General features: G+C 41.1%; 2 protein-coding genes across 3 annotated transcripts in view; both read right to left on the reverse strand.

Annotated features, from left to right (window-relative positions):
- The window catches only part of LOC109464718, a 28204-nt gene extending 16002 nt beyond the window's left edge, over positions 1-12202 (reverse strand). The window contains exons 1-15 of the mRNA XM_019761783.1: positions 12107-12202; positions 10046-10226; positions 8999-9191; positions 7790-7995; positions 6711-6889; positions 5914-6102; positions 5409-5520; positions 5146-5256; positions 4602-4714; positions 3941-4056; positions 2360-2465; positions 1687-1859; positions 1497-1561; positions 1149-1325; positions 393-592 (exon numbers count right to left, since the gene is read on the reverse strand). Of these exons, the coding sequence (XP_019617342.1) occupies positions 393-592; positions 1149-1325; positions 1497-1561; positions 1687-1859; positions 2360-2465; positions 3941-4056; positions 4602-4714; positions 5146-5256; positions 5409-5520; positions 5914-6102; positions 6711-6889; positions 7790-7995; positions 8999-9191; positions 10046-10170 (2065 nt within the window). The 5' untranslated portion in view covers positions 10171-10226; positions 12107-12202. The remainder of the gene's footprint in view (positions 1-392; positions 593-1148; positions 1326-1496; positions 1562-1686; positions 1860-2359; positions 2466-3940; positions 4057-4601; positions 4715-5145; positions 5257-5408; positions 5521-5913; positions 6103-6710; positions 6890-7789; positions 7996-8998; positions 9192-10045; positions 10227-12106) is intronic.
- A 1894-nt stretch (positions 12203-14096) lies between these two features.
- Positions 14097-19425, reverse strand: LOC109464738 (collagen alpha-2(I) chain-like). Of its 2 annotated transcripts, XM_019761814.1 has the most exons (8): positions 19197-19425; positions 18872-19145; positions 18462-18612; positions 17737-17792; positions 17006-17048; positions 16178-16669; positions 15728-15793; positions 14097-14875 (listed from the first exon to the last, which is right to left on the reverse strand). In XM_019761814.1, exons 1-8 carry the CDS (start codon positions 19352-19354, stop codon positions 14388-14390), a joined length of 1728 nt encoding a protein of 575 aa, XP_019617373.1. In that variant the 5' UTR covers positions 19355-19425; the 3' UTR covers positions 14097-14387. The 2 variants fall into 2 exon arrangements, with proteins under 2 accessions (XP_019617373.1, XP_019617372.1); XM_019761813.1 differs by having other exon boundaries at positions 18872-19425.
- Between the last annotated feature and the right edge of the window lie 298 nt (positions 19426-19723).

Raw genomic sequence — 19723 nt, forward strand, 5'->3', positions numbered from 1 at the left:
AGAGAGAGATAATATAATACCAAGGCTTATACCAAATTCCATGGAAATAACTGAGTGTCTATTGGTGTATAACAATCTATTGTTATGAGTTTGGTATGTGTTATTATATTTCCTTTGCAAATATTTCAATGAATGTCTGCAGCAGTAGTATCGGCTTCTCTTTAATTTGAATGATAATTATTTATTATAATTTATCATATTATAAAGATTAGTGTCAATCATTCGGTCATGTACATGACCTGTTGCCGGTCATGTACATGTATTTATTGGATATTGTATATAATAAAAATAATAAGTATAACAACAATTTATATGAAAGGGAATAGCAAGTTTTGTGACGGAGATTGTTGATACAGGTATCAGGTGACACGTCATATCTTATGAGTTCTTACCTAGATCGTTCCTCAAACGCGTCCAGAGTAACGTGGGCAGTCTCCTGACCGGCGGCATGTGGTACTGGAACACGTCATCAAGAACGGACTCGTCACATGACAGGACATCCAGAAGCTCATTGGTGGACAGCCCCGATTTTGACGCCGTGATGTAGGACAGCGTGTGGCTGACCAGTTTTTCTCCGTGCGTCTTTTCAAGCCTGGAAACACACACAAGTCTCAGTCATCCTGTTTCATTCTTTTAGCTTTTTCTGGTTCGTCACCAAATAACATCTTATGCTAAGGTCACATTTTGAGCCGTTTGGCTTATATCATAATTTTTCGTTCCCGGAAGCTGCCCCGGGTGAGGCCCCGGGCTGGGAATTGTTACATTACCTTTAAATTGTAGCATCAGTAATAACATCTTCAAAGACATTGCAACGAATGGGTTCTTTATAGTCAACTGTCAAAGTAACTCATGTTCTGGTGTTACAACAAACCTTCTTATAAGCACCTCCTGTATGGTAGTGTCTGCACCAAAGCCTCTAGGCTTCAGAAGCTGCTGGAAAAAGGAGAAATTGACCAAATAGACAGATAATGTTGCCCGAGAGTTGGTCGACTAGGTATACAGTTTGCCACTTCCGAAGCTTTCTGATCTTTCCAACCGCTTCTGAAGCCTGGAAGAAGCTATATGCATGTACCATCCAAATGATGTATTATGATGAATGTGTATGATACGAAAACATGTAGAGTGAGAGATGCTCCTGTTCAACTCACTGCCTGAAAAACTGCTTGATGAGTGTGGTGGTCGATGAGGCCAGGTCACACCGTTCTAACGGGGTGTAGGACTTCCACTTGGCCGCCATGTCACTAGCGATGCGGACGTACAGCGGCGTTAGCTGGCCCTTCTGATGGGACGTCAGTAACTTATCCAGCTGGTCAGGCGCTAGGGTTCTGCAATAGCAGGTCACAGAGTATTCTACTGCAATATTTATGATGATGAAAGATACTTGTAATTGCTTCTGCTCTATGTATGTCTAGACGGCTGATGCTGGTATCTTTACATATTTTAGATGGTATTTATTTGAGTCCTGTATGTGGAATGACAAAAAAAAAACAACTAACCTTCCAAGTCGAGCCAGCCGCGAAGTTACCATGTGCTTTGACTGAGTAGAATCCAGTGGTAAGACCTGTAACATAAGAAACAATACATAAATAATTTGTAAAGTAACAACTGAAGTTCAGCTCATCTGAAAGAATATTTACTTCACTGAGGACTGTTGCAGACGTTTGATTATCTTGTGGACAATCCTACCTGTAGAAAGCTGTCATCTCCGTAGCCCATGCTCTTGAGGATACCGAGGGTCTCTCCCCGAGTTAGGGTGCTGAGCACCAGGTGGACGTTAGGGGGCAGTGCTGTCGGCAGCCATGTCAAGTCGTCCCCCTCGTCTCCTCCCTCCAACTGGTCCAGAGAATCTATGAACAATACTGGACAAGGGAGCAGGATTTTGGCTGTTAACAGGCAGATCTATACTGTTATATTACAAAGTACTATCAAAAATTCGTCTTCACCTATTTGCATATCAATCAATAGTTCGTGCTTAAGTTATAAACCTGACTTTATGAGAAGTTCACAGTGTCAATAACGAAAGGTCTGGCTGTTTAAAAAATCATGAAAGATTTAAAAAATTCAAGGTTCAAAAAAATCATATCCAGTTGCTGTTTTTGGTTTACTACATCGATCTTTTTTCTTTAGACCTAATCAGCCAGATTTGCTGATGAATTTCACATTGGTCTAATGTGAGAAGTATTTGAATGTGGTAAACGGCGATAAACATTACGTTCCAACTACAGACGTCGATAGAGCAGAGCAACGTTCGTTCGTAATGCACATTTAGATCGTGCCGTACGAAATGGTCAGCCGTGCCCGGGTGTCCAATTAGCACAACTAAAAAGAATAGAATGTACATAAAATTTTACATCAGTACCTAAAGGTTTCTCTTCGGTCGCCCTGTAGAGAAGTTCTAAGAACCTGGCAGAAAGACCCCGGTAGTCTGGTGGTAAAGGCTTACGACAGTTGTAACACAGGCTCAGCTGTAAGGCAAAAACACGTATTATTATTATTATTATTTGGACATGAAAACATTTGTTGTAAATAGCAACGAGAATATACAGCAAGGGAAATCAGAAAGTCCAAGCTTTATCGAGGGTTTCCTCTAAAAGAAGATTAATTACTTATTCACAATCGCAGATCCTGATAACACACACACATAAGTAGATAACATGAAACGAAAGAAAATAAGCAAATCATTGTAACACATAAAAATGACAACAATAACACTGAGCGTAATATTCACGTCACAATCAGAACTTTTACAGCTCAACTGAATCTTTAAAAAAACTGCTGTGTAATATTATCAACAAGGACTGGACCAACATTGATAGTGAGCTTGGAAATGAAAGTTTATTTCATCCATCCAAGTTCATTTGTCGGATGTCTATACTATAACGTTACCTAAACCATGCTTGAACATACCTGGCTACAAATACTTTGCAAAAGTTTCTTGGCGTTGGACGATTCTGGAGAAGTTCCCGTGAACCGGATGACATGAATTGGTCTGTAAAACAATATTGAGAGTTTTAAGGGTTAGGATCCTTGTACGTATATCTTCCATACGACATGGTAACTACACATTCAATGAAACAGAACATCATTTAAGCATGAATTGGAACACAGTTATAGAAAACATATAGCATGTATTCAATACCTAACCACCCAACGTGATACTCAACACAAAACCCAGTAAAAAAAAACAAGTAAGGGTATAAACAACCATCTGAAACGACATAGCCCGACCATACAAAATGACATCAACAGGATATGTTCCCAACGTTGAACATAATCTATTATAACGTGTGTCGAATCCTGAAAGATATGTAAGTACACTGACCGTCCAACACCAATTCCATCGTTCTTCTCCAGTGACAAACTGAAGGCCTTTGACAGGAGAGAAGTCTTCCCAGATCCACCCATACCGTGAACTATCATCGGCTGGAAGCATTAAGGTACAACAGTAATATCAAAATTACTGCACAACAGCAAAACACCAAGGGTACCATCTTTGCAACCTTCTACAACACCTATGCATGTTCCTGTTTAGAGTTTTATAACCAAATTGCGCAGTGGAATCTATGGAAAGGATGCTTAGACTAGTGTTTAAAGAAATTGTACACAACTCACCGTTCTAGGGCTCGCCTCAGACAAATACGCCAGTATCTGAAATGTTAATGCACGTTGTTTTAGTGTTTGGCTGCGTCAGCCGAATGTTGGTTGGGCCATGGTTGGGAACTGGTTGATTGGTGGTTGGGATTAGGTCGAGGCATGGTTGCGAATTAAAATAGACTTAAATTTAACTCAAATTTGATTTGATTCCTACAGAAAGGGATAAATCTGATCCCGAACTTCAGCCAACAAAATTTATATATATATAGCGTTGGTGATGGTGATGGGGGTGGGGGGTGGGGTGATAACGTGTGACAGGGACTGAACGTACAAAAAGGACACACACCTTGTTAAAATAGTCCTCCCTGCCCACAAACGTCTGAAGTCTCTGTCGGCACATCTCTGCGTGATGCACAAGCTCGTCATATAGCGGGTGATCCGCGGAGTGTCCGTTGACAACCCCTGTAAAAATTCAACGTTGTCTCAGGAAAGTTAGGATGCTATTGACAATGTTAGTATGTCCCTGAAGATGTTATGAAGCATTTAACCAAAGAGTTTGAATGGTACCATTTCTTAAAAAAAAAACTGAGGTAAAAGTACAGCCTCACAGCCTTTTTCAGGCCGTAGGGGCAGTACGTTGTTAATTTACGGTGTGTTATGTGTAGCCCTGATGATGTTGGTGTTATGTGTAGACTTTATGATGTTGGTGTTATGTGTAACCCTTGTAATGTCGCTGTTTTGTGTATACCTTACGATGTTAGTGTTATGTGTAGCCCTTACGATGTTGGTGTTATGTGTAGCCCTTACGATGTTGGTGTTATGTGTAGCCCATACGATGTTGGTGTTATGTGTAGCCCTTACGATGTTAGTGTTATGTGTAGCCCTTACGATGTTAATGTTCAATATGTGCAGCCCGTATAAACGATGTTGGCGTTATGCGTTGCCCTTACGATTGATGTTATGTGTAGCCCGTACGATGTTTGTGTTTGTATCTGTAGCCCACGCACCTTTCACAATGGATGAGATCAGCTGCGTGCAGAACTCGTCACAAAACTCCTGCACGTTCCGAACATTATTGAGCGCGGTCAGTCCTGACTCAGGCTCCCATGTCATGTGGTAACTGGATTGGCAAGAATGCATGTAAAATACGGGTATTTAGTGGCGTTCTTGCGTGTTGTGTGTACTAAGCTACTAAGCATTAGAGTGAATAGCTTGATTTTGGATGGTTACGTATCAGCCCGTGTGACCCATTTATTTCTACCGTTAAGCATGACCTGGATAGCTATACCTGGCTTGGAACATTTAAAAATTTGCAAGATTAAACGGTCAAAGATTTAATCCAAACTATTTTAGTAACCAGGTGTAGGGATATTTAGAACCAGGTTTACTGCATGCCAAACTTCAAATATAATGGTCAATTTGATTCACATAATGTGTAGCTAGACTATTGGAACGTTTATAGCTCTTAGATCGTCCAACACATTACATTGTGTTGGACGATCATATCCAGCGCTAATCGTATGTACATGTATCTTAGTGCTACATCAGTACCTTAACATGGCTCGGTCTCCCATCCTTTCCTTCACACGTTCTCTGAGCGTGGTCAGTTTCTGCTGCGATTCGTTGTCGACGTTTCCCTCAGAACACACGTCTGTGTAGTACCTGGGGACGTATAAAAATTGTAACATGATGTAATAACTAAAATAAAATCACACAAACGTCTTTTGATGCAGCTTATTTTCCAAAGCATGGGTTTACGTTATCTTTTTTTTATAAATGAAAAAAAATCCTATTTAACTTCAAAATGCATGTACCTTGCATTCTGATCAGACGCGTTGAATCCATCAATTGTCCTACTGAAGAAGAAACATCTTTCCTGTAGACGACCATCCGATTCTCCAAGATCGAGAGCTTTTAGAATTTCACCTAGAACAGAAAAGCACACATTATTAGTAGAGTACTAGTAAATGATTCAAGAAGTTGTGCGCTTGCAGAAAGCGAGAAGATTTTGAAAGCATGACAGAGCTTTAGGTTAGCACTTCGGTCATATCATCTTTTTTTTCTACTCCAATATTTATTACAAGACATGGCGACGGCATACTCAAGTTTCCTCAATTTATTTTCATGCCGCCACCAACGCAGGCAAACGCATGAACGGACAACAGACATACTCATTTGCACCTGAGTAAAGTGAGGAAATTCGTGTAAAGTGTCTTTTTCCCCAAGGGCACAAGATCGGTGGCATGACAGGATTCGAACCCGGGACCTCTTGGTTCCGAGCCGAACGCCACACGATCGCGACAACATATCATCTCTCACCTTCAGTTACTGAATTGTGATACTTGTCGATGTCGTCTTCCTCCAGACCGGCTAACCTCGCCGCACCGCGCATGGCAATCTGCATGGCACCGTATTCTTGTGACCAGGACCTTCCGTCATCAGACTTACTACCCAGGATCACGTACCCAGGGTAATGCGTGGAGATTGGTTGTAGGATGTAGACTGGGTCTGTAAAACGCAGGCAACTTTGAAAGTTTCGCATTCGTAACTGTTCCGATCTAAAAGCTTTTACACGATGAATCTACACGGATGGCGAGTCGCCATATATCTATCGTTTGGTTAAAGAATCACATATTGGTTACGTAAAAAGATTTCAGGCACATAATTATTTGAAGTCCGAAATGCACAGTGACACCTAGATTCAGTGCACAGTGAATCAGTCATAATTGCATGCCCTGATGAAGATGGCAGACGGTCATCGAAACGTTGTTTCTTGTTAAAAACATGGTTGTGAATAAAGAAACTTGGTGTTCTATCTAAAATGTCAAATACAACAAAATGTGTTTTAGGCTTTAGCATGAAAGTTCGTCTGTGTTGGTATACTTCATTATGACATAAGGGTTAAACGTTCTTGTCAACACTGAGTATAAATTGGGACAAATTTTCGGGCGACTCCGTCAGCCTTGTTCACGGAATGGACCCTTCTACTGCAGCTTCCGGGACGTGACGTCGGAAACACGTGATTGCAGCAGAGGGTCGTACGTGTCAGATAACCTGTGTCGCCCCCCGTCTCTGTTCAATGTTTGTGTGTTTGACATGATAAATAACCTCCTTACCGAGTGCGTTTCTATCCAGTTGGAACCATTTCTTCAGCAGATGTGCGGCGAACTCGTTGGTGTGTTGGATCTGCTCCATCAGTTTTTCAAACGTCAGCTGCGGGATTTCCGGCGGGAATGGCCGCCAGCCGTACTTGTGGCTCAGGATGCCCACAAAGAACGGACCAATGGACGTTTCCCTGTAGCAAAGACAAACCTTTAATTTGTTGTATTACTTTTAGATATCGACCCCCTTTTACCATCGCCTACCAGATACCTTTGACCCAGTGTTGACGTCACACTTCAAAGAAGCCACGTGACAAGCTTCACTGGGTCAGTCTACTGAGGAAGACCAGAGTGACTGGTCGAAAGATCCAGGAGAGAGAATTTTTTTGTTGGACCAAAAGTTTTAACTTTAAACATGTAACTACCAACGCAGATGAACTTTCATGACAGTACTTTTCAAATTTTTGATTCATCTTTTTAAACATTGGCAGATATTACTTATGTAAATGAAAACCTAATGCATGATTAACGAGATCACGCCATAGTGGTAACTGCCTAGAATTTCATACTTGGAATTCAAAGTTACGTGAAGGTGAACATCATCATACATAGCTTATTTAAATCATGACCTAATTTGCATGATTTCTAAAGAAATACTTGAATGGTCTTCTCTAGATCTGCTACATGATAAGACTATCATTGTGGGTGGAAAATATGGTCAGCTGATATAATACGCACAATTTTTTTAGCCCTACCTGAAATGACGGGGTTAGACCACAATTTGTCAGGATGCCGTGTACGGTATTGTTTGCTTAGAATGTGTATATCAATTTTTTTTTCATTTTATGTAGTATTATATCTTTATTAATTTTTTTTATGTTTTGTATATATATATATGTATATAGTTCTTTTTTTTTTCGCTTTAATGAAAAAAAAATCGTATCTGTATAACAGGTATACATAGCCGTCCTTCTTCATAACTCAGCACCAGATTCCTAAACGATATTGATCTGTTTTACACTTTGTATTTGGGTTAAAATGGTGGAGGGAAGCATGACGACCGTCCGCACAAGCTATATTATATATTTTCTAACCTGCATCTCAGGATCTCCTTCAGACAGATCTTCACCGTCTGGTGCTCGTCCGTGGCCTCGTCCCGCACCCCCCATCTCAGGTCAACCTCGTTAAAGTTACAGCCAATCCGGCGGCAGTACTCCCTCAGGAAGGGGTAGGCGTCCTCCATCAGCAGGTTTCTCTCGACCTTGGTGTCCGTGAACGTGGAACTGATGAACACCCATACCTGGGAGGTGGGTAAAATCGTACGGCATATCTTTTTTTTATTCCAACGTTTCATGACTAGACATGGTGACGTTACACTTAAGTTATATCAACTTATTTTATGCCGCCACCAACGCAGAGGACAAATACAGGACGGGACAATACTCATTTTCACTTGAGTTAAGTGAGGAAATCCGTACCTTTCCCAAGGGCACAAGATCGGTGGCATATCAGGATTCGACCCGGGCTCGACTCGACTCGGACCCGGGAACCCTTGGTTCCGAGTCGAGCACTCTGCCGTTATTACACCACACCTTACCGGTACGGCATTACTGCTGTCGCTGTAGAGTTTTATAAATTGAACAAAGGCGAAATCTGGTCCCAATGCTGATTTCCGTCTCGTATATGGCCATTGTCATTGAAACGGTCAATGCCATATCGCAAAAAAGGTAAACTCCAAGTGCATGAGAACGCTTCCTCAACCCTCAACACCGTGATGTTTCGTGGCGTAAATGATTAGGGTTTTGGGATAGGGCTTTGTGACCCCCGGCTCCAATCCGAGCTTGATGTCTGTCTTTTTTTACGAATGTGTTTCCATTTTACACGATGCTGGTATACATTTGCAATTGAAATGTTGTTTTTTGTATGTTTTGAAATGTATTTCCCCTAAAGAAATTATGATTCGCTTAAATATGGCATCGATCATTCAGTAAAACGACATCGACCGTCACAAAATAGCAACGACCGTTGACGAGATCAAACTTTATGTACCACTGCATGCGCACGAAAAGTTGGATTTACCAAAGGTTGTAAATTCATGTAATGTTTACTATGTACACAGTATCTGGCTTTACAATTGCAGTAATTTCCTTTACAACCCTTGTTAAGTCCAGTATCACCGTACTTGGCTTTTATTTACTGCTATTGTAGAAGAAACAAAGTAAACATTACCCAACTCGACTGGTATCTGTAAATCTACGTTTTCGTGCAGTATATATTGTATTAGTCAAACTACTAGATATTACCTCTTTCGTACTGTTGGGCGGTGGTTCAGCAGGAATTTTACCCTCCAACAAGGCCTGGAACTCTTGTAAGAACGTCTTGTTGTTGGCCTGTTTCCCTTTCAGCTGCTCCTGTAGGTTGTTTGCGGCGTTGGCCAGTAGAGTCTTCCAAGGTTCCCGCTCTCTCCGAGGCTGCTGCCAAACACCCTGGGCGTACCTGGGTTTAATGGTATCTCAATGGATTAATATCAAATTACAAATGTATATCTAAAGTAGCATTAGCATTACTTATTATCATTTTACTGTTAATTGTTGTTATCATGTTATTGCAATTAGCCCTTGGGCAAGAATTTGCAATAAACTTTCAATATCGTCTATAATCTTATACAAAATAAGTATCCTAGTTTTCGGTATTTAGATGGAATAGGAAAATTCGTATTCCTTATGGAACTAGAAACGCCATGGATTATAAGCTCCATGTGTTCATACATCTACAACTGCATAGTCTGTATGTGTACTAAGATATCACTGTAATTCTGCTTCTGTTTCGTGCATGACCTGTACTTAGCTTGTAAGCATAAGCGTAGAAGAAAGGTCTTTCATTCATTACATTGTAAGACCATAAATGTATAGGAAATGTATTTTATTCATTCACTAATAATTCATTTATTCCTTGTTTTACTAGAATAGTAGTCCAGCGGCATAGCTGAGAAATTGTGCACAATTTGGGTTCTTTAAAGACGTTTAAAGGACCCAAGGGGCGAACATGTATTCATGTAATGTTCATACGAAGATTAAAAGAATTTAACCCGTTTATCAATTATCGTACAAATTAAGTGGTCGGTTTAATCTAACTTCCCTTCAAAAATGAAAGTAAAAACAAAGGAATAAACAGATTGTTTTAAACATATGTTTTGCTTTTACAGGCCCAAAGAACTTACAAATTTGCAATGGATTATTTTCCCCATAACCGCACGGAGGTCCGATTCTACATCACCTGGGATGCGAATGACTTCATGTTGACAAATGTGTAGGAGAAAAAAATGAAGTCTAAACGTATATAAAACCTACCGTTCCGGGATGGTTCTACTGACGGTGTGCAGGGTGAGTTTGGTGCGGATGTTACTCCACACAGACGGCCTCCTGCCGCCACCAGCCTGGTTTGCAGGTCCCCTCACAGACGCACCGATCCCCATGGTCGTTCTTTTACGGGTTCATCCCACAGAAAGTTTATCTATGTTGCGATTTCCACCTATCATAGACAAAGAGAGTGCATCGTGTTATTCTATTCCAACATTTATCGCAAAACATGGCGACGGCAAGCTCATTTTTTTCAACGCAGAGAAACGCACGGACAATAGACATTCACTTGAGTTCAGTGAGCAAAGTGAAGTGCCTTTCCCAAGGGTACAAGGCCGGTGGCATGGCAGGATTCGAACTCGGGACCACTCGGTTCCGAGCTGAACGCTCTGACGTATACGCCATACGACACCGCCTCGTGTTTCAAATATCATCTAGTGTTTCTGCCTGTATATGAGTGTGAATGAATGAATTAATGAATGAACGTTGTTTCTTGACAGCTGTACACAGTACAACGTATAACAACAATGACAAAGCAATCAATACAATACTACTATAGTCTGTATTCTAAAAACCATGGCTCCAGGAATATGGACGGAGTATTAACATATAATGTACGATACGTACAAAGATTAATGATAAAATGCGAACGTTTAAACAAATGAATCACTGAGTAATTTCTGTTCTTGTGACGGTCCCTGCAGCTGTTTCAATTCAATTTTCTCAGTAACCAAAACAGCATTTTACGGACGGCCAATGTTTTTTTTTTTTCAAACTGCACTCTGGATCCATCAGTATGTAACAGTGTGTGTTGAATTTTCCGTTGCTGTAACAGTTCCCTAGCAATGCGATTACAACACTGTAAACAGACAACTAATAGTATGAAAGACTAATTAACCGTAACTGTTCTATTGTGAAACTACGACATGGTTTCCTCGTGTAACGTTTCGTACAAGGGAAGTTTTGTATATAAGACCGCAGTAGAACTTGGTACTCTTTTATTTTTCTAATTCACTTAGGCCATGATAATTTCATTAAATGGATGGCATCCGCGCGTATGAATTTTAGTCCGTTTCCCCCAAAAAATCGTTTTCGACCATACTGTAAATCGTACAAAACGTAATAAACAGGAATTTGTTCGATCGAAAATGGTGTATACAAATATTTGGCTCGTGCCAAAATACGTTTGTTATATAGACTTTCAGTTGACCAAGTGGCTGTTGAAGCTATATTGTAAGAAAATGCTCTGTGTATATATTGTTGCATGTCGCCGAATTATGTCTACAGCAAAGTCCACGTTGGTTAGATTTTTCAAACATTCGTGTGTGGACTTTTGGGTTAGGCCATGGTTGTCTAGTGGTTAGCTAGTGTTCGGTAGTAGGTCAGCAGTGTTCGATTGTCAAATTTGACCCATATTTAAGTCAAATTTAACTCGATTGGTATAGAAAGGTAGGCTTGGCCTAAATCTGATCATACTGCTGCCGAACTTCATCCAACCTTGGTTGGTTGGTGATCGGGGGAAGGTTCTGAATGTGTGACAGGGGCTTGTTGATTATATTAATGCTCGTTAGCTGTAGACAATCACAACACAACACTTTTACAATACACACCAACCCCCATTCGGTCAGTACAGTATACTGAAGACTTTCTACGTGTATGTGACTGCTTGTTTCTTTTTCACAGAACAACAACATTCTGTTTTCACAGAATTACTGAAACTAATCATTTTGAATGGTTTTACTTCCTCTTTGTTCAGAGGTCGAAACGAAAGACAACACAAATTTTGTACCACCTTGCCTAGCAATCTAAGCTTACATGAATAGCACTAAACGTCTGTGAATAGTATTAAGCCGGAAACTGTCCGTTATTAAACTGACTAAGACTAGGGTATCAAGTAGGATCAGTGTCATTTTTGAGGCTTTACAGATCACAGGTGTATCACATGCATATGTGGGCTAGCCGTTACCACACTCCAATGGTGGGATAAGACACCTGAATTATGTATGTATGCTTTCACAGGTGACCTAATTCCAGGTAAACATATAGTCTCACCTGCACGAGTTACCACCCAATCTCAGGGAAACATCAAACGTCGAGTTGTCGAACGTCTAGCGCTAGTTCCGTGACCATGTACATGTATGTAGGTAGGGTGTCTGTGACCTTAGACCTGTTAGGTTGACCTTTGAGCTGACGTCACGTGTTTAGGCTTCGTTGCCCAGGCAACGCACCCGGCGGGAAGGGGATCAGTGTAATGGCGGCGACCGTACACCTGTTCAACAAGTATCAGACGACTTTTTATTTTCGTGTCAGTGCTGAGGGGAACGCTCTGATTTAGTTCGCCTTTGTGAATAGAAGAAGAAGAACTCAACTGCGCGTAGCGGGTACATCGTATGGCAAAATACACATACACAGTTGGTGATGATAACGTACATACATAGTTGGTAAAGCTAAAAATATCTAACAGTTCTACCAACTGTACTAAGAATATGCTTGCAGGATTCACAAGGGTGTGTTTGAGTAAGTAAAAGGAAGGTTTTGGATTTGCATAACGTCACGAAGCTAACCTCTGTGTTTGAGGGCGCACCTGTAAGGGCACCGATCTGATTTCTAGGATTTGTTACGTTGTTCTGTGTAGGCTACACAGAAACCTAATGCAGTTACGAACAATGCAGCGTTCTTTCAGGCCGACTAGAATTTCGGATTCTATTTTCAGCTCAATGGGCGGGGGAAAGTTACACATACCTATAAAAAAACATACAGACATACAAAAATGGGAGACATATTTTAAAGTTTTAACTTGCTGACCAGACACGTCGATTGGCTTTAAAGTATTAATATTGTTATGTATACTAAGTATATAAAGGTCACCATGCAATGATAACTACTGAATTTAGATTCCACCAAATACTATGATGATACATCACAGAATTCAGATCCCAACCAAATAATAATAAGTAGTTTTTAATAGATTCTACATTCAGCAGGTATCATGGCATGGTGACCTAGATCCGGTACAAAAATGTGATAGTGGGCCGTGGGCAATCAGTTCCCCGATTTCGCTTTCTCTGAGTCAGTCTGACACTGTATTACATTGTACTTTAAAGAGTTAACATCATTCGCCGAAGGTATGAGATCCTGGGACTCTAATTGACAATATTATACAAACATATAAGATGACTTGCCATAGAAGTGCATTGTTGTGATATCATAAATAACTTTTGATAAGTTGACTCTCGTTGAGGAAACAAACCAAGCACACAAATTTCAATTATGTCATCAAGTTAATTAGCTAGTAAATGTGCACTCAATGTTTTGACAGCGCACAAAAAGATGGCAACAAGACATCGTTTTTTAGGCCGACTAGAACTACAATTTTGCGGCCACAGTCGATTAAATTTATGGATTTTGGTTGCGCAAAATATTTCTTCCGTCGGATGTTTTCTGGTAAAAAAAATTGACATATAGATTAGAGATCAGACGCAAAAACAGGAGACTCGTTTAAAAGTATAAGCTCATTGTTTCTTTAATTATGTGCCCGGTACCATTACAATTCAAGTTTACTACTTTTACGATAATCGATGAAAAACCATGATATTGCATGCTGTAAGCTGCAGAGGCTTCTGTGTGGAGAATGCTGTAAAATAAAATAAAAAATGACAGTAACTCATTTCTTAAATTAAACTCTGTATATACACAACAAAATTTTTTTATATTAAACTAAGAAATGGCAATATCGGTATATGTACTTGAGGAACAGCCATGTTATAGTATATGTTGAATTGCAGAATTGTAAGTTTAGTGAACCACTTTAGAAACAAAATAGACTATAATAACATCATTACTCTATATAACTCAAAGATATGAAGCAAACTTAAGAAGGACAAAGCTGTGAAACATGTGATAACCTAGCTAAGTGTGCACATATTAATGATATTTTATTTATCTATCATACTGTTTTTGAAGTAGATCTTTTTACTTTGACATAAAGTGGCACTTAAAAAACTAATTTATAATGTTTCTTCTTGTTTAATAGCTTGCCATTGTAAAGCTTTAGTAGTCTTAGTAGTTTTATCATTACATTTATAGTAAAAACTATTGTGCAAGTCTTATCATTCCTTGGGGAAGAATTCGATTTCTATCTTCGCATCTCAATAAAACATCACCAGGGTTTATTCATCAATTTCTGGCCTAGAAATGTCTCCATGGACTGCTGAAATGTTGCCCACCCCTAACAAATGAGTTCCAGTTTTTTTCTTAAATGTCGTGTATTTTAGGTGCCTGTGACTTTCTTTGGGATTCTTGGGACAGGCTTGAATTAAAGCGGGTTTTATGTTCATTTAGTGCAGACGACACAGGTGAGTTCCCTCCCTTCCACGTAGCGGGGACACGGCAGGGACCCACAGCGGGCTTCCACGGGGTAGAACAGCGCTCCGTTATGGTTAACGTGTCCGCCCGGTACGGCCTCAGGCTGCTCATCCACACAGACGTACTCTTTAGACCCGACGTGAGTGTAGTCACCAGCCATGAGGTAGCCATGGTACTCGCGGGTCCAGCCGCTATAACAGGTGTTACGGGCGGGGATCATTAACTTACTGCCGCGGGTTGGGACGTAGCAGACCGCACACGGGACGTCGTCATCGTGAAGGGAGGTGGAGCCGAACGGGGCGTTTGTGTTCAACTCGTACTCAGCGCCGTACATGAAAGCCCTCCCGTGGTTCTGTTGGACTCCATCTTGGTACCGTCCCCACTGTGGGTCGGTCGGCAGACACTGGTAGTTGGTTCCGCCGCCGTGGTGGCTGTAATGTGTGCCTCCTGCATACCCTGGTGTAAAAGGGCCTAATTACGACAAACGTTCATACCGGACATCTCTTACATTACCTTAGTACTCCAGTTGTATCGTGGCCGTGACTAAAGAAGTTGTTATCTTAATCCATCTGATAATAAACAATGCATTTCTTAACCCTTGTCCTTTTTACACAATATTTTTTCAATAATTTCATATCTTAACAAGTAAAATCTGAGATTTCATGCCTCCGGGCTTTTTATTGTATTTTTTTTAAATATAGGGTTTTAAACAAAGAATTTGTCGAGACCGGACACCCCTCTGAGTGAGGGGTCATATACGTGGACCAGACCGAGAATATCTTAAACACGCCAAAGGTCAACGGTCGCGACCACTTTCACGCTCAAAGGGGTGTTTTGGGGCCACCAAAAGGCACTATTTCCACGCCCGAAAACACATATACAATAAAAACAAAAGTACGTGCATCATCTTCAGCCTAATAGTAAAACATAAACCGAGTCTCAAAAGAATCCATCCACCCAAACGCGAGAAACAGCTGCGAACATGAAAATCTAAATCTCTCACAAAACCCTTCCGCGGAAGGATGTCTCCTCCCCCGGAGGTAATTAGGAGATCCCCGACTTTTTTAGCCCTGTGGTGGCGTAGTCACTTCCATATTCATTGCGTTTCGCTGCGGTGCGATGCGTTGCAAGAGAAGTACCCCCAAATCGTACCTATACAGAGTGCTGTATAAATTGTACTTTTGTGTAAAACAACAATTGTTGGACTCCACAGGACAAGGGATGTGATTCAAGATTGACGAAATGCAAGTACCATTAGATAACCGAGCACTTACTACCATACTATACACTGTATAGAGCGTATCTTACCATTGTAGACTTTTGTTGCTCCTGAGGGACAAGTCGTCCTACCCCAGCGAACATAAACAGCGCCTCCTGTAGAAAAACAAAACCATGACAACCTGTAACAAATAACTGATAACAGGGTAGATGTTACATTGGTTTTATGAATCGTATCAGATCGACGTCTGGAATCTCTGACAGACAATAGCTGTAGCGCTTGTAATCTTCCATCTGACGTCGACCTACGTCGAAGCTATAAGCTTCTTTATTCCCATGTTGAAAGATGGAAGAACCTTTGCATAATTAATCAGCATCTTGTGATAACATAGACAACATAACACCAGACAACATGAACCTTTTCGTATAGTTTTTATAGTCTGGAATCCATCCCTACAAACTACTTGCTGGTACGTAGGCAGTGACTACTAGAACCATGTAAATAGCTCGTGGGGATGGATTTCTGGCTATCGTTTGTACCTGGTCCTTTAGGACCTGTGGATCCTGTGGTTCCTTTCACGCCTTTAGAGCCCTGCAGACCGGTGGAGCCTCTGTCTCCTTTTTGGCCTTTAGAGCCCTGCAGACCGGTGGAGCCTCTGTCTCCTTTTTGGCCTTTAGAACCCTGCAGACCGGTGGAACCCCTGTCTCCTTTCGGTCCCTGCAGGCCTCGCACACCGATGTCTCCCTTGCCTCCTTTCGGACCCTGTAGGCCTCGTACACCGATGTCACCCTTGCCTCCTTTCGGACCCTGTAGGCCTCGTACACCGATGTCACCCTTGCCTCCTTTCGGACCCTGCAGGCCTCGCACACCGATGTCACCCTTGCCTCCTTTCGGACCCTGTAGGCCTCGTACACCGATGTCTCCCTTGTCTCCTTTCGGACCCTGTAGGCCTCGCACACCGATGTAACCCTTGGCTCCTTTCTGGCCCTCAGGACCTTGTGCACCGACGGATCCCATGTCTCCCTTCTGGCCTTTGAGAAAAAATGGACCTTCATATAGATGTCTTGGGTGTTAATATTTTAATATATTAATATTTTGATATCCCTTTGATGTTAATATTTTAATTTGATTGAAGACTAAGGAACAGGAGTTTGAAAAGGGAAGAAAAACTGACGACACTGGTACTGGCAGCAGACAAAACAAAGAAGATCTGGACCAACGGCTTCTTAAGCAATCTTTGTATTTTTTTGAGGTAGTTACGAAGCAAAACATACCATGGATAGCATTAAGTTGGAAGATCATCGGTCAATCATAGCAAACTTCCTTATATATGAAAATAGTGAGAAACACAGGTGCCGTGTTATTACCTATACCAGGCTCCCCCTTAGGTCCTGGTGGCCCAGCAGCACCCTGTTAAGATGTCGAATGAATGTGTGAAAGACACATGCTCTGCAAAAACAGATTTATTTATTTATTTCCTTCTCAACTGTCAATAGTTTAAGTTGGTAACCACCTATTTGTCATTTCGCCTCGATGAAAATCATCGCAGTTTGCCCTGCAAGATCTTTAAAATCTGATCATCCTCAAAGTTTTCCATGATGAAGACGACAAAGAGGTTGTCGAAACGTCGGCACAGTAAAATGTGTCATAGTCTTACTAAGAAAACAATGTAAAATATTATTTACCCTATTTACCACATACTATTAAGTAAAAGATAATCTACTTTTGTGTTGTTGGAGAGGAACAAATACTGCCAAGCCACTGTTCCTCATGCAAGAACCAAACGGCTGCAACAGTCGTTCCTGCACCACACCATTAGACTCTACAATAACCTACCTTGAACCTACATTGGAACTTGTATAGCCTGACCAAGCAACTTTGTGCATATCTGTTGTAAATAATTTTATATGTGTCTTTTGTATATATGTTTGATTAGATGTATTATTTTCAATGTGAACGTTGTTTTTTTAAATAATGTGACATATTGTACCTAATTCAGGGGGATGCGCTTCTGCTCCCCCTGCTGTTGTACATTTGTAAAATGATGAGCAATAAATAAAATAAATTTCACTTGCAAGCCATGCTGTAGCATACATACGGGAATGCCAGCGGCACCAGGTATTCCATCGCGTCCGTCTCGTCCGGACTGACAGCCTGGATGGGAGGGAAACACGATAGACTGAAACAGTGAGAACAGATTTTCCCCGTCCCTTCTTGTCACATACATTGGTAATTGTAGTAATACTAATACTGTGAAATTGATGTGGTGTTTGTACCAAAACAATTAAAGCTACCAAACTGACAGTGATCGATCCTGACTCGCAAACATACTTATCAATCGGGTCTATGCTGGTGGCCGACGAAGAATTTGTATGTTATATACCTTATGAAAGTTGTTATACTTTTGTTGTGTCAGTTAAGTTCCTGAAAGAGGCATTATGTGACATTTTTGAAACAAAAATTGAAATATTTTTATTGACAAAATCTTCGTTTGATTGTAATCTACTTCTACTTTCCAACATATTTGCGCAATTTTCTAACATTTCTGACTTTAATGGTTGGCGTCAAAACCTACCCACACGAGGCACCACCACAAACAACAAGAATGTGAACAAATATAGCTGACAGCTGTATTTTCAGCTTTTAAAAACACTCATAAGCCATCATATCTTGGCACCTCTAATTCCTTAACAGCATTATTTGCAATGGAGTAGGGTTGATTTAACTTACTTTGTAAGAAATGACCAGCAAACTAATTTGTAATTTTTTGTATCGCTCTAATGTTATGTTAATGAATGCAGGTATAAAAGAAGTAAGACTAACCCGAAGGTCCAATGGGAACTCGAACCCAATTTGGAGTGGACACGGCTCTCTTGCGTCTGCGCAGAAGTCCCCCCACACTGTCGTTCTTACTCGGCAGCTCGCTGTCAACAACAGTGACGTCATCAGCCTGGGGGTTCAGCACAGAACCGGTCTGGTTGGGTCAGACAGAACACATCATTTGGCAATGTTAAAATTGGTTTACTTGGGTTTTTGGATTTTTCTTATAAAACTACCAAAGAAATTAAGATAAAACGTCCCTACATGTATTGCGTAGTACCTCAATCTTACTCCTGATGTGACATTGTGCTACGACTTCTTCAGTGGGTTCAATTTATTTTTTTTAAATAGCTTCAATAGTTAGTTTAGGAGAAAAGGTTGTATTCTTACATGAGTTCAAAATATTAACTTACATTAGTTTGTTGCTCTTGGAGGTCTGGTTGGAAATTCATGGCACGATTCTGTGATTCCAGCACGGCCACCCTCTCCCTCAGGGCTACGGTCTCCTGTTGATCTCTTTCAGCTCTTGCTTTTAGATTCCCCACTTCTATCATCATGTTGCTGATCTCCTTCTCATGTCGTGCGTTGCTATTCGCTATCTCATGCTCCATGTTGCTCATCTCCTTTTCATGTCGTGCGTTGCTGTTCGCTATCTCATGCTCCAAGTTGGTAATCTTCTCCACCATGCTGTTAAAATTTTGGACCTTGTCGGCCATGTTGTTGATCTGTTGGTGCATGTTGTGAAAGACCACTGCCAGCACCACAGCGGAGGCGAACACCGCAGTCGCCCCCACCACACCCAGGACCGACCCGAGCTGGCCGGCCGCGCGCTCACGGCGGGAGACTCTCTCAGACACCGGCGAGCCGTACGGCATGCGCACCTTCTCAGAACTCATTTTAGATCTGCTGCAGGTACTCTGACTATTGACAGACAAGACGTACGGTTGGTAACAGAGCAGAGGTGAGTATGAACTAAGTACAGGACAAAGTTCTGTTATGTACTGTGGACAGCACACTCTTTCAAGGACAAATTAAGTCGGGACTTTCCCGCGACAGAAAATTTCTCGGAAGCCAATTAAGGCTACATTACTTCTGTACTGTGGTTCATATCTACGTTTCTGTTAGAATCTCTGTAAAGAAAAATCTGGGTGTTCTTGAATCAATAGATTTAGTATGTTTTATTGTGCGTCCTTTGAAAACAGACTTGTGGTTGTTTGTCACCAACTCTTGTGCACGTGCCTATTATATTTGAAGTCTGTCATCTT

Source organism: Branchiostoma belcheri, unplaced genomic scaffold (genome assembly GCF_001625305.1).
Source record: "Branchiostoma belcheri isolate BF01 breed outbred unplaced genomic scaffold, Haploidv18h27 scaffold14, whole genome shotgun sequence".
NCBI classification, from domain to species: Eukaryota; Metazoa; Chordata; class Leptocardii; order Amphioxiformes; family Branchiostomatidae; genus Branchiostoma; species Branchiostoma belcheri.